Below are 14,941 nucleotides of genomic sequence, written 5' to 3' on the forward strand. Positions count from 1 at the left end.
TGCTTTGAAAACTGAGGTAATGAAGTGGGTGGTTAGCCACACCAGGGAGTGCTAGAGAGAGAGAGAGAGAGAGAGAGAGAGAGCACACACACACATGAATGGGCAGAAGGGCAGGTCTCAGTGGGCTTCCTCCTGCTCTTCATGACTGATGGGTTTTTCTACAAGTTCTGTTTTGATGGGGGCACAACAAAGGGGACGAGAAACACCGGCTTGTATTTCTCAAACTGTACCTTTCTCCGGAAACCTAGCCACTTCTTACTCCACGTGAGATTTCTTAAGCTGGCCTTCTGCCCTGTCCCCAGAGAGGACTGTCTAAAAAGATCCAAAGGAACAGCGAGAGGCAAGACGGATTATTCTCAAAATTAGTTTATAGTTTGATCAAATACAATTCCTCAAAATACATACAAACATAAAATGCTTCATCTATTATATACATTAAAGTCTCCGAGATCAATACAAAAGCTTTAGGGTTCCACACATGTTTGGAGAACTCAAGCCTGCTTCCTCACACCCTACTCCAGCAAACCACCTTGCACGTTCGAGTTGCTTTTCCTGCAATACGTGTTTTCTGAGCTTTGGGGCACATCTGATATGTGAATCACAAATCTCTGTCCATTGCTTAGGGTTATGAGGGCCTCTTGTCCCACGGGAAGGCTGAGCTTCACAGCGCTCTCAGTGGTTTTGTCCTCTAGCAATACCTGGACGAGCTGCAGGGGTTGGGGAGGGGTGGAGGGGTGGGGCAGGGGGTGGCATTTGAAGGGAAAAGACAAAAGAATACCATTATTTTAGTCCTGGTTGCAGGAGCCACCCACTTGGGGACCTAACGGGAGTGAGTGCATTTCCTTTGCTCCTGCTGGGGGACCCTAATTTGTCACAGGATCGTCCACACCTCGTGGAGATTTCCTGGGAAGACCCACCAATCAGCAGACGAGGCAAAAGAAATGATTCATGTCAAGTGGATCGCCTTTAGGAAGGGCGTGAGGATCTGCAGTTTTGGGGAGACACCTGGGGCTGATTACGTCCCATAAAAACCTCCCCCACCATTCCTCAAAGTTAAACTTAGAGTGGGGGAGGGGCTGTGAAGACAGTTGCCCTCCGCTGGTTGAATGGACACTGGATTGGGCACTAAAGGATTGCAGAGGTTCACGGGCTCTGACACAGCTCATATAGTCTGTCTTGCTGACGTGCTCACACCAGGAGGACAGGGAATGGAGAGGGATGACTGTGAACCCCTCAGCTCTAGGGTACTTGGGAGATCTGCAAAGCATTGAGCATGACTTTAGGGACTTTAGAGATGAGTATCCCTCATCTTGGTCTGAGCTCATCAACAAGTCTTCTGTAAGTGCATATATTTTTCAAAGATGTGGGCAAGACAAATGTTAGGTGCAGGACTCACAAAAATCTCTCTCTCCAACTGCGATAATAAACACCCTACCCTCAAGCACAACTCAAAAGTCTGTCTTTGGGCTATTGAGATGGCTCAGCTGGTAAAGCTGCTACCAAGATGGATGAGTTTGATCCCGGGGACATACATGGTGGAAGGAGTGAATCAACTCCCATGAGTTGTCCTCTGACCTCCACATGAGCGCTCTCCTGCATACAACCAACCCCTACCATGGATACAAAGCCTCTCTCTCCCTCTCTCTCTGTCTCTCTCTCTGCTCTAATTCTAAATATGTGAAGGTAAAAATCACTTTGTTTTTTAACATTATTCTCCTTATCTGATGTCACCAACACCTGTGACTTTTTTCTTGAACATGCCTTGGCATCTTAGTCTTTGGGATGTTGCCACAGTTCACAAGACTGGCAGATGGATGTGTCAGGTCTGGAATGCTGACTTCGGATGTTATTCTGGGTGCAGGGCAGAACTAAATTGTTCTGAGAACGAGGCTGTCGTACAGATGTGCACAGGGTGTTAACTCTCAGCAGATGAGTGCAGATGGGACACAGGCGTGTGTGTGCGCGTGTGCACACGCGTGTGTGTGTGCCTTTTTTCATTGATGATGCGCACACATGCTGGATAATGAATGCCATGGAAATCAGAGGCGTGTGACTTCTCAGTGTTCGCTTGTTTAAGTCATTACAGCTAAGTCAGCAGGCGTGAAGAAACAGAGCGGCTTTAATTAATCTCTAATGCATATTACCTTGGATTATCTGTCATTCATCTGGTTGTACTGCTTTATTACGAAGTTCAATTAAGTTTTTAATGTCTTCTCTATTGTTTCCGCCAATTAAACATAAGTCAGACTTCACTGTAATGAGTTTCCGGGACTATGGAGTTGGGTGGCGTTAGGGCAGGTGCTCAGAGCAAGGAGCTTGCCAGGGGGAATCACCAGGATGACTAGTGGATGGCTGGATGTTGTTTTAAAGCATTTCTCTGTGATTGGCTTATTTAAACCTAGGGAATTAAGCTGCTTGCTCTGGGTTCTCAGGTAACATGTGAAGAGGTGAGATTTTGGGTGCAAGAACTGCACACTTACCAAGTCACTGAATTAATTTAGAAGTAATTCCATTGGTGGAAGACCCACTGAAAAGAGGATGCTGGGAAGGTAAGCCTTGAGGCACCAGTACAGGTGTGAACCCTGAGTGCTCAGTGAGGTGATCTTGGGAAAAATCCACCATCCGAATGCCTCAGGTGTGGCACTGTAACACAGATCTGGTGACATCCTCTTTCCCACATGGTGAACTGATGCTCCTGCCTGCTCTCCATCCTGTTCAACTGCGGCTTGGGAGGTCAAAGTTCACTTGCTCACCTTCCTGACTGAAAGCAGGCAAACTTTGACAAGATTCTCTATTTAGCTAAACATAACCCCAGATCTATCTTCTCCTAGAATTATCTATTCACTTAAAGGGATCTCTAGTCCATTTGGAAAGATCCCTACCATCCCTGATACTCCAACATCCTCCACACACGGTTCCTCAGCCTTCACCATTCCCTGGGAAAGGTATGGGCACCGCGGTCCACTGTCAGAAATAATCCTATTAAGCTGATTTTCTCAGAATCTTCCTGACGTTTGACGTCTCCTCCTAGTGATTTCTACTCACTGACTGCTCCTTGATCGGCAACTATTCGCCATCATTGTTTTTAGAGTTGAGTGAGACCCTGTTCAGTGGTCTTTGTACCCGCCAGGGTAGTCTTGAACAAAGTGTTCCCCGTCACGTCCTAACCAACATCACTGGATGACACTTTTTATTCTTCAACAGATTCCCATGCTGTAGTTCATGCTCTTACTGGATCCTACAATCCAGCACTAATGCAGGTGGTTCAATTGAGTTCTATGGAATGCTCTAGAATAGGCTCAAATGGGTCCGCTACACCTACTGCTAGCCCACACAGATTTTCTAGGCCGCTACCCGGGGAGAGTCATTCCCTGTTAGCCTTCTCCATAGGGGCCTGGGCCCCTTTCTGTCAACGCTCCTGGAATGTTGGTTCCAACTCCTCCTCATCTGAGGAGGCCCAGCTCCCACTGTCGTCAGGTCCACTTTGGGGTCAACAGTCATTATTAGTTCCTGGCTCACTGACTAGGCTCACTCACACACAGCAGAAGTCTGTGGGACTTCATAGGGACATACACTGTAACAGGCTGACTCCTTTGGCGTCGTCACCCTTGAAAGGACTACTGTTTATCCATCTACAAGGTTGTTTCCTCTCCCTAGTCCTTCTCCATCCTAGTTCTAGGCATTCTAAACCCTAAAGAGAAGCCCTGCCTAAATTAAGATGTTAACTGATCTTCCCTTAGATTGACAGAACCCAACCTCTGGTAAACACTAGAAAGTACGATACTCTGTAATCTTTAGTTTTCTATGCTCAATGAACACATAGCAGGAGACTGACAAGAGTCTACTGAGAAAAAAGTGATATTTGTCTCTAAAGAAGTTCGAAAGCCAGGCCATGGTGGCTAAGATCTACTGCAGTATTCTGGACAAGAAGGGAAACAGAGATGCACACCATAGATGGTAAAGATGTACCTAGGATGGAGCCATCCCTCTTGGCTCCTCTCTTCCTTCCCTACCAGAGGTTTCAGCGCTCCAATCCCTTCAGGATAGAGCTTTGAGTCACTGGCTCCTCTGTCTTCCCAAGACAGAGGCCCCTGAACAAGCCTGATTTCTTAGTGTCCATCTGAATGTTGGCCATGGGGAGGATGAGCAGCCCATACCCATACCAGGGATGCACAGAGGCTATTAACACAACTGGATGGACAAGTTGACTATTCCAAGATGAAAAAGCAAAGTCTAAAGCAGAGACAGACAGACAGACAGATTATTTGATGCTTTTCTGAACATCTTGTACAGAATCTTTGAACTCTGAACACTTAAGAATTTGTTTTGCAAATACAGTTCCCTGTATTTCAGGGAATACTGGGTATGCACAGTTTTCATATCCACAACCCAGTGGTCATGGGCAATGCATCGTCTTCTATGTAGTCCACCTGCTCTAGGGGGAAATCTGTGATCACAAATGGAAAACTAAGGATGGCGACTAAACCCCAAATGTGGGAAGGGGTTAAAGAAATCAGGGCCGCAGAAAGGGCTCAGTAAAGACCTTGCTTTGCAAGCATGAGCACAATTGCAAAGGCTTCTGAGAAAGGCCAGGTGGGGACAGAGACAGCTGGGTCTCTGTGACTCAGTTAAGCCAACCTAGCTTAATGGCCAGTTCTAGGGCAGTAAGAGATTCTGTCTCAAAAAAGCCAGGATGGACACACCACACACACATACACACAGAGTCAGATGCATAAACAGACACACAGGCATGCACATACATGCATACACATGCCCCCCCCACATGCACAAATGCACATACTCCCTACATGTGCACACACAGACATACACATCCACATACATGCTCCCCCATGCACACACATGCATGCACATGTACACACACACACACACACACACACACACACAGACCAGCAGTGGGCAGGCAATCTATCACAGCAGCCCTTGACAAAGTGACTACAAACAAGAGGGTTCTGGAGGCCCTTGCCACTCTTCAGGCCATGCATGAGCTCTTCATGAGTTTCATAACTATTTTGCATGTTATTAATTCTCTCCCTCTGTGTGTATGTCTCTCTGTCTGTCTCTGTATCCCTCTGTCTGTCTGTCTGTATCCCTATGTATGTCTCTCTCTGTTTCTCTGTCTCTGTGTCTGTATGTCTCTCTCCCCATGTATGTCTCTCTTTCTCTGTCTGTCTCTGTCTCTGCCTCTGTGTATGTGTGTTCTGTCTGTCTGTCTGGCTCTCTCTGTTTCTGTCTCCCTGTGTCTCTGTGTGTATATGTCTGTCTGTCTTTCTGCCTCTCTCTGTGTCTCTGTCTCTGTGTGTATGCGTCTGTCTGTCTGCCTTTCTCTGTTTGTCTCTGTCTCTCTGTGTGTATGTGTGTGTCTGTCTTTCTGCCTCTGTGTGTGTGTGGCTCTGTCTCTCTGTGTGCATGTGTCTGTCTGTCTTGTCTGTGTGGGTTTCTCTACCTTATTGCCTGTGGCGGTGTCCACCAGGAAGCCCAGCACCTGAAGAACCACGCTGCCCACGCCCATGGGACCGCAGCTCTGGCTCGTGTGTTTCAGTGTCACCTGAGGTGACTCCACATTCCGGCTTGCACATTCCGATGTTGGCAAAGAATCCAGAGGGTGGAAAAGGGCCTGGTCTGGCTGGGTGAGGAACTGGTCATCTGACAGCAGGTCCTGGAGGCTCCCCAGGTCCTCCTCTTCCTCCTCCTCTTCTATGCATGACTCCAGGATGTGAATCACATATTCCAAGAGCAGCAGATGAAACAGATGCCAGGCGCCTATATTTAAATGACATCCGAGGTGAACATGTGTGATAAGTGGCAGAAAGAGAGGCAAAGGTCAATCTTTAGGGAACAGGTGGCTTTTAACTCACTTGGTACCAGAGAATGGCCTCAATGGCTGCGGTGGTTGGTGGTTAGGACTTGAACTTTGACCCCTGCAGCTATCTACTACTCAGGGAGCCCTGCGAGTCAGCCACAGACTGACAGAGAGGGCCAGAGGCTAGGGCTGACTCGGTAAGAGAGAAGCTAATACCCATCTGGTGTGAGACGGGAGGCAAGTACACTACATAGGAGACGGGTGTAGTCCCTTCTGCTCTTCCGGAGAGAGGTCTGCCCTTGATGTTTGCCCAGGAAACAGAATAGGAGACATAGCCGGTGCAATCTTTAAAGATACTTTTAAAACAAAGCAAAACTGTGACTCTTGTGTGACCTTTGTAAGTTATTAATGAGAAAGAGGCTGGGGGAGATGTTGTAAAAGGATAGAAGAATTGGAGTTACTAAACACAGGCAGCAGTGGGGACCGGTGGCCATGTCGTTTACAAATTGACACAGGTGTGATCTCTGGGCAGAATCAGCTGCACCAGGGCGACAGCCACGTGTACTTGTGTGAGTGTGAGGGGTTTGGGTTTTTCGGTTGGCTGCAGGTGGTAGACTTGTAAAGCAACAAAAGCATATTCCAGAAGTGTGGACTCCATCTTCTTAAAACCATGATGGCTTTGTCCATTTCAAAGCTCCCACCATTTTCCTTACCCAGTGTTCGCTGATGTCTATGGATGCAGGGACATGGACCCTGCTTGTGAGACTTGTCTACAGTAAACTTGGTCAACAATACTCAGCCTGCTAAACCTTGTGAAAACCACAGTTTCCAGGAAGGGGGAAACCTGCCCACATGAACGCTCTCACGTTGAGTGGTGTGCAGTCGGGGGCAGGGGGGCGGGGCGGTGGAATGACACCCTCAGTCCTGGACATCTTCTGTGCTCACACATGGTCTTGCTCTATTTCTTTGCTTAGGACGGGTGTTAGTGTAAAGTTTGGATGAGAAGGGAGTGCTCCATTAAAAATGGGTGTCACTCACATGGCTCTCTCTAGCAGCAATCTTCCCGAGAGCTACAAGGTGTTTGCAAACTCACCTAGACTAAGGCTAGCTTACCTTCTTCCTGCTCTGTCTATGCAGAGTGAGGGTGTGCGGCAGCCTGTGGGGGGAGGCTGATCCTGCCTGACTAGTGCGTAGACTGTGGGAGTGGAGGCTTTGTTTTCCCTTTGCTGTACACTTCATCTCTGGGGTTGTTATCATCACTGGGTCCGACAGAAGCACCCTGAGGGAGGGCCAGCTTTGCTCACTGTTTCAGAGGGTTCAGCCCATCGTGGTGGTGAAGGGACTGGCAGCAAAGCAGCTAAGACCATAATGTGCGCACGTGCCTTCTTTTATTCAGGCCCTAAAGATGGGATGCACCACACACAGAAGGCAGCTCCTCCTTCTTCAAGTAATCCTCTCTGGTGATGTCTTCACAGATACACCTAGGGGCGTGCCTCACCAGTCTCCTACGGCATTCTAAATCCAGGAGAGTTGATGTGCTGTCTGCCCAGTGGCCATGACAGCACCTGGGACATTACCGGTGGGGACATGGAGGTTAGGGGGAGAAAAGCCTTTTCATTGACTGATTCATCTCAGGAAACTACAAAAAAAAAAAAAAAGTTCCCTCCCGTGACCTGGTTGTCCTTCCAGAGGAGGACCGTCACTGGGCAGGAACTCTGTCATCTGCACACGGTGACAGCTTTATCAATTGTTGTTCCTAACAGTTGAAAACAGCTCTTCAATGCTTCAAAGAACATGTCCCCACCCACACCCACACCTCAATCCCTGGGTGATGTCCTCAAAATGTCAGTTTATGCCTCAAAAGCAGCAGTCTCCTACTGTGAGGGAGTGAGGAGGTCACACAGTCTCTTTATTTAGTGGACAGATAACTATGGTTTTCTGTGTTTGTGTTGCAAGCTACATAAAATATTAAGAGAAAGATAAATAGATTCTACACAGCAACATGAAAACTTGTGCTATGGTAACATTCTTATTATATATTTATTTATCTTGTCTATTAGCATTTATCTAATAAAGCACTGTTATTTACTTACCTACAGTTTTATTATTTCTTTGTTTTTCAGTGTTAGGGCTTGAACTTGTACACCATAAGCAAGTGTAGTAACAATGTGTCTCTGAGTGTCAGACTCACCGAAACTGTCTCTGTGGCTCAGGGTCATGGCTTTGCTCACGGCGGTGAGAAGAAAATTCCATTTCAGTTGAAAGCTGGCAGCAAGCTTGATAAACTCCTCTTTGTTTTTGCTCGGCTATTATTATTTTCCGCGTAAGAGGAAAAAATGGCATTTATGATAAAATCAAGGAAAAAAAACCTTCATGTTTTCAAAAGCCCATATTTGTCATGAGCAGACACTTTAAAAAGGAAAAGGACAGAGAGGGAGATGAGCATCTGCCTGAGGCCAGCTCTGTGCGAGGGCCTCGGCCTACTCTTACTGAGTTCTGTTTTGTTGGGTTGGCTGCTGTCTTTTGGAGGCCTGCTGTTTTCTCAAGGGAGGTAGAGAGGGAGTGGGTCCAGGGAAGAGAGGGGTGTAGCTGGGAGGAGTGGAGAAAGGGGATACCATGGTCTGGGTGTATTGTACAAGGGAAGAATCTATTTGCAGAAGGCAAAGGCAAGCAGGGGCCCTATTTCTAGTCTTGTAAGAACATAGTGGCTGCTTTTGCTTTTATTCTGGACTCTTTGCTTGGACTACAGACACCCGCTGAGTCCTAAGGTCAGGGTTAAAGCTGGGCTCAGCAGACAGCTGTTGGCATAGTGTTCACCTCATAAGCAAGAGGACCCGAGTTCGGTTCCAGAACACACAAGAATCCATCCTGTCTACCAGTGAGTTCTCAGCCAGTGAAGGAGCCTGTCTCAAAGGATGCCAGGGATGTCTAGGGCCAGACAGCAGCAGCAGAAAGAGGAGAGGCCCTGCCTCACACAACATAGGACAACCAACTCTAAACGTGACCTCTGACCTCCACACAACTGTCTGCCCACACTTCAGCCCTACAGCTATTTCTTTACAGCATTTGCAGGGAGGTGGGAGGAGTCTCTATCTCAAGAAAAAATGGTGGCTGGGGTCTGAGGCCCAGTGCCAAGGTTGACCTTTGACCTGTGCACACATGGGGATGGATGCACTGTTCCTCCACAGATAAGACTCCCCCTCTCCTTCCCTCCCTCTCTCATTCCCTCCCTCCTTCCCTGCTGCCATTTGTCTCCTTTTCTCGGAGTCACCTTTTAAGGAGGTCCCCTTTGATTTCAGGGTGGATAAGCCTCATGTGACAAGACTCATCCTCTTCCCACAGACAGAGCAACTGTCATGTGACTGACAACCCCTCCTGGGCTAATCCTGACCAAATCTATGCACACTTAACCATCCCCCCAGACAACCTTCCCCCCATATTCATATCCTATCCAGTGCTGTGTGTGTGTGTGTGTGTGTGTGTGTGTGTACACGAGGCCTGGGAATGACATTAGAGGGCACTAGATTCATTGGAGCAAGAGTTGCAGGCATGAGTTGTCCCATGTGGGTACCGGGAACTGAACTTGGGTCCTCAGGAAGAGCAGCAAAGTGCTCTTAACCACTGAGCTGTCTCTCCGGGCCTTGGGCCCACGTTTCCCATTTGTTTTGAGGAATGAGTGGCCAGAGTTGATTTGTCAGGATCACTGGATTCAGGCCGCCAGTCTAGCAGCAAGTTTGCTCCATTTCCTGTGGCTCATTCTGGGTCAGAGCCCTTTGAAGTAGGTAGAGAGAAGCAGGGAGGAGGGCGATTGGTCTGTTTTATTTTCAGTCCCCACACAATATTTAAAATGAAGTCTATTGTGAAATGTAGTAAGCAAACATTATGGGAGGATATTGATTTGAACTGAGTTCCTGCACTGGGTCCCAACAGGTCCATATGGATTCACTCAGACTTAAGCTGTCACTGTGGTAGTTTGAGTATGCTTGACCCATGGGAAGTGGCACTAGTAGAAGGTATGGCCTTGTTGGAGGAAGTGTGTCAGTGTGAGGGTGGGCTTTGGGGTCCTATGCCTAATCTCTGCCCAGGGCAGAAGGGACCCTCTTCCTAGCTGTCTGTCCTTTCGGCTGCCTTCAGTTCAAGATGTATAACTCTTGGCTCCTCTAAGTCGACCTGCATGCTGCTATGCTTCCCACCATGGTGAATGGGACTCTGAAACTGTAAGACAGCCCCCATGAAAGGTTTTCCTTTGTGAGAGCTGCCTTGACCATGGTGTCTCTTCACAGCAATAAAACCCAAACTAAGATAGTCACAGAGAGGAAACTAAGGTTTTTATCTGGCCTGAGAGATCAAGAGAGAAGGGTATAGAAAAGAGAAGGGGGTTGGGGGGAGAAGGGGAGCTAGCTAAAGTCTCAGCCCGTAATTCTTGGCAAGGTGTAGCTTTGCTTGAACCTTAATGGACAGTTGACTCTTTATCCTCATTTCTTCAGCCTATTCCTGTCAACAAACACTGCCCGTATGACAGAGAGGGCCTTCTCTGGCTTTGAGGGTTGCCCAATGCAGGAAACATTCTTTGCTTAAATTAACTTGGTTCAATTAATTTTTCCCAAAGTGTTTCTTTAGTTGGTATCAGAAAGAAACATTGCAGCAGCCTCACTGAAGTGCCCTGGGGAGGCTCTGCTGGCAGGGTTGGTGACTACTGCAGACTAGCTCTGCTGCACGCCATGTGTGACTGACTGAGGGCCACAGAACCCACAGCACTGAACCTGAGGGTGTCTGTGTGGGAAACTCAGCTCTGGCTGCTAGGGTGTGAGCATGTAGGATTGGTGAGCCCTTGTGCCCAGCAGAGCTCTGGCCATCTGATGGCCAAGGTTTGTATTAACCTGGCTGTCAGTAGGATGCTGCCATATGTAATTAATATGCTCTCTGTGGAGAATGAGAGCAGCATTCAGTTACACGTGAACTACATCCATGAAAAGCTGTGACTTTTAAATGTGTATACTCAACCTGTGTCTCCAAGACCGAGTCTCTGTCACAGGCCACGTGGTTCAGGCATGATGGACAACTGTATGCCTTTGAAGGCAAGAGGGAAAGTGTGGCTGGAAACAGGCAACTGTCTTTTCTTCTTAACTGCTTTTCTTCACACCCCCATAGAAAACCAAAGGCCTTCTCTGTGGGTTACCATCTTTCTTACCACACTTCTCACCTCCAAGGGGGCTCCCCCTGGTGACCCACAGTGTGGAGGGAGAGTGGGTTTGAGGGACATTGTGAAAATACAGGAGCATGTGTGTGTGTATGTATGTATGTATATGTGTATTATGTATGTGTGTATGTATCTATTCATCATCTATCTGTATGTCCATCCATCCATCACCCATTCATCATCCATCCATCATCCATCCATCCATCTATCCATCTGTCATCTATCTATCCATCTATCCATTACCTATCATCTACCAATCCAATCTCTATCCTTCTATGTATCTATGTATCTCTGTAGGTATGTATGTATTATCTATCTATAATTCTACCTACCTACCTATCTACCTATCATCTATCCATACATCTATTTTCTATCTATCTATCTATCTATCTATCTATCTATCATTTATTTATTTTTGAAGCAGGGTCTCATATAAGCCTGACTGGCCTCAAGCTTGGTGATGAATTTCTGATTTTTCCTGCCACACCTCTGAAGCTTGGGGTAACAGGCAAGCATCACTATGTACAGTTTTATAAGGCGCTGGGGGTTAGACCTTATCTATGCTTGGCGAGAACTCTACCACCTGCGCCACATCCTCAGTCCAGTGTGGGTGCTTTCTAGAGGCAATCCGGTGGGAGCTCTGGGGGCCATAAGTACCAGTGAGAATTTGCCCCACTGCCAGCAGGCACTTCTTGCTTCTACATTTAGAAAGTATTCTTGGATCCAAATTGCATAAGGCAAAAACAAAGTTGGACATTTTCCTCCGCTAGCATCCTGCCAGATGCTGACAACCAAAGCCATTAGTCATCTCTGACAAGTCCAAAGCTCCACACTGGCTGTTTTATTGACAATCATCTGTATTTTTAAAAAATCAGTTAAGCTATTTTATAGTAACAACCCCTTCCAAAGCATGTGCTTTAAAAAAAAAAACATCACTTTTCTTAACATGCCTCACTGGTGAAGGCTGCAGAGAGGGTGGTGGGCCAGCAACACATGATGGTGTCACATGGCTTGCAACGTGAACAAGTCAGTCTAGCTGCTTTGAGGCCAGACTGGCATTAAAGATTTCATGGTTAAAGACGGTGGCTGAGTGACTATGCAGAAACAAGATCAGACCCTTGAAAGCATGTGTCAATGACATGCCAAGTCAATCACTGTCCAGTTTAGAATCTGGAACAAGTATTATTATTATTACTTTTATTTTTTTGCACTGGGTCCAGCTGTGTAGTGCAGGCTAATCTTGAATTCATGATGCCCCTGCTTCAGTTTCTAAGCATTGTGCACCCTCCTCACTAGCTTGGGTGGTTATCTTTTGAGAAGCAAAGAGTGGGAGGAAGAGTTGGGAACGGCTTTTCCTGGCTCTTACCTTAGGCATTTTCCAGCTCATCCCTTGGAGATGCAGATCCTGGTTGGAGCTACTAAGCAGGTTAGACAGGGAGGGCCGGGAGGTGCTGTCTGAAGCCCCTTTCCAGGTCTCCGGCCCAGGGTCAGGTTCTGGCCTGCCATGTCTATTCCTCTTTCTCCATAGGCTCATCTCTGACTGTGGTTCGGTCCCCACACCTTTGCCCTTCTCTCTCAGCTAAGACATATGCTGTGTGCCTCTCACAAGCCACTTCAAGTCCCATGCTTTCTCCAAGCCCTCTGTGTCACCTTGAAGGTATCTGGATCCCATCTCAGTTCCAGCTCAAAGCTCAGAGCTGCCCCTGCCCTATTGAGCAGGGGCTCAACAGGGACCTCGGGTGTGTGGCTACAGCTTCTCCATAGCTGCCCTTGGCTCTTCACAGCTTGCTGTCCACTTGGACAGTGATCGAGGTCAAGCCTGGAACCCCAGTTAAAGGAGTCCCTAGAGGCATACCTGCCAGGAAGCAATCGCCTCACATCCACTGACAACTCAATCCACCTTTTTGTTTGTTTTTTTGTGGTCCTGGGAGTGGAATCCTCAACCTCAATCATACGCAGGTGCTGTAACCATGGATCCACACACAGCTGCAGACCACCTTTCCATCTTTCCTTCCCTCTTCCCTCCCTCCCCCCTCTCCTTCCCTCCCTCTCTCATTCCCTCCCTCCTTCCCTTGCTCTTTCCCTCCTTCTCTTCTCTCTCTCTCTCTTTTTAAGACAGGGTCTCTCTATGTAGTCATGGCTGTGCTGGAGCTTGCTCTATAGACCAGAGTGGCTTCAGATTCATGGAGATCCTCCTGACTCTGCACAGGAATTGAAAGCATGAAACACCACGCCCACTCTTTGAGGTTTTTCCAAGCCATTTCATTGGGACATGACTGTGAAACACCTGGATGGACACTGCTGTTCCCAAAGGCAGAGCATCGCTCCTCCTCAACACTCTGCGTGGTGCACACACTCAGCACATGTTCTCCCTGTCTTTCAAATCCTCATGTGTACACCTACCTGTGCTCATCTGTACACACATCCCCTATTCTAACATACGCCTGCTTACCCAAACACATATACATGCACAACCGTGTTCCCTGTTTCCTCCCATTTCACACTTACACTCACACATGTGTATGAAACCCACATTTACTCAAATACTACACATGCACACATACACACACTTGTGCACAGGCACACATACACATGTGTGCATGTACCCAGTGCTATGCCACCTCATTTTGTGCCTTGTTACAGAGGTGAGAGCCAATGTTCCTACATTAACACCCATACTACCCTGACTTCCTTGTGGCCCCCAGAGAACCTCTTTCTCATGCCCCCAGGGACAGACAGAACTTCAAAGGGTTCCTCCCAAGGCCTACACTCTTTGGAAACAAAGGATGAATTCTGAGCTGAGTATGCTGCCTCTATGGTCATCAAGGCCAGAGTCATACAGGTAAGTGCTGGGTACCTGAGGCTGTAATTTAGCTAGAAGGATCAACGCCCACTTCTTTCCTGTAAAAATCCAGTTTCGTACCTGGAAGACAAGCACTTGGAGGTTTGAAGACACACAGTTCAGGAGTTCAGCAAGATCTGTTGAAGTTTCCAGCAAAGAAATTAAACAGCCTAAGCCTGCAAGGAGACAGAGTGAAATAAACAGAATTGTGTGAGCTAGATGCTCTCATCAGACACCTAGGGCACAGACCTGAAGAATGTGCAGGGGCGGGGAGGGTGTCCCGGGACCCCACATTCATCTTGAACACAAGGGATCAGTTCTCTGGCTGGAGCTCCTGGGGACGCCTTCTTGGAAATCACAGTCCTGTCTCCATCACTTGTTGCGATGGGAAGACGTGTCCTGAGACAATAGCCCCACCTTGCAATTACATGGAGTCTGGCTTCAGATGAGCTCACTGCAATGTGCAGACGTGACCTCACCTATCCTTGACAGGTTTGCAAATGAGCTGGCTTGTTCATGTCACTTAAATGATGGGGGCATCAAAGGCTATGAGCACCTTGCCTGGGGTTATGTACACACACAGGTGGAACCCCTAGCCTGTGTGTGAGCCCGTGTGTGTCATGAGGTCTGGGTGTCCCAGGTAGCACTGCTGGAGGATGAACAATAAGCATCAGCCTTCCCTCCCAAGGGCCGATGCCCAGAAAGTGGAGTTTACAAAAACAGCAGGCCTTCCCTGTGGTCCCTGGCTTTAGAAACACCGGGCCTGCAGGCACCAAGAGCAGCTGGTAATATGCTGGCCGGACTCTGCATCCTCTTCGAGACACACAGGGCTGACAGTGGGCAGTCACATGCTCTAAGCAGGCCAAGAGGAAGTTTGTAGATATCTAGGGCTCTGTAGGTAGGTCAGGGCTGGGGGCAGGAGCGGTGACTGGACTCCCACCTCGGTTTCCCGGGGAAGTCAGTGCCCTGGGAGGGGAGACTGTGAGGCTCCTATCATTGGGAATTGATGCCCAGAGCCCTGAAACTTGCTCTGCTGAGGAATTGGGACATCACAGGGGGCATGTAGATTGGGGAGAGC

The 14,941-nt window shown here is 48.0% G+C and overlaps 1 protein-coding gene across 2 annotated transcripts in view; it reads right to left on the reverse strand.

Moving 5' to 3' along the window:
* Positions 1–350: 350 nt before the first annotated feature.
* Rfx8 (RFX family member 8, lacking RFX DNA binding domain) overlaps positions 351–14,941 on the reverse strand; it is a 56,933-nt gene continuing 42,342 nt past the window's right edge. The window contains exons 12-15 of one of the 2 annotated variants that reach the window (XM_021168120.1): positions 13,945–14,039; positions 8,013–8,127; positions 5,465–5,781; positions 351–707 (exon numbers count right to left, since the gene is read on the reverse strand). In XM_021168120.1, coding sequence (XP_021023779.1) covers positions 513–707; positions 5,465–5,781; positions 8,013–8,127; positions 13,945–14,039 — 722 coding nt within the window. In that variant the 3' untranslated portion in view covers positions 351–512. The remainder of the gene's footprint in view (positions 708–5,464; positions 5,782–8,012; positions 8,128–13,944; positions 14,040–14,941) is intronic. The other variant, XM_021168129.2, reaches the window with a different exon arrangement.

The sequence above is a fragment of the Mus caroli genome, chromosome 1 (assembly GCF_900094665.2).
Source record: "Mus caroli chromosome 1, CAROLI_EIJ_v1.1, whole genome shotgun sequence".
Taxonomy (NCBI): domain Eukaryota; kingdom Metazoa; phylum Chordata; class Mammalia; order Rodentia; family Muridae; genus Mus; species Mus caroli.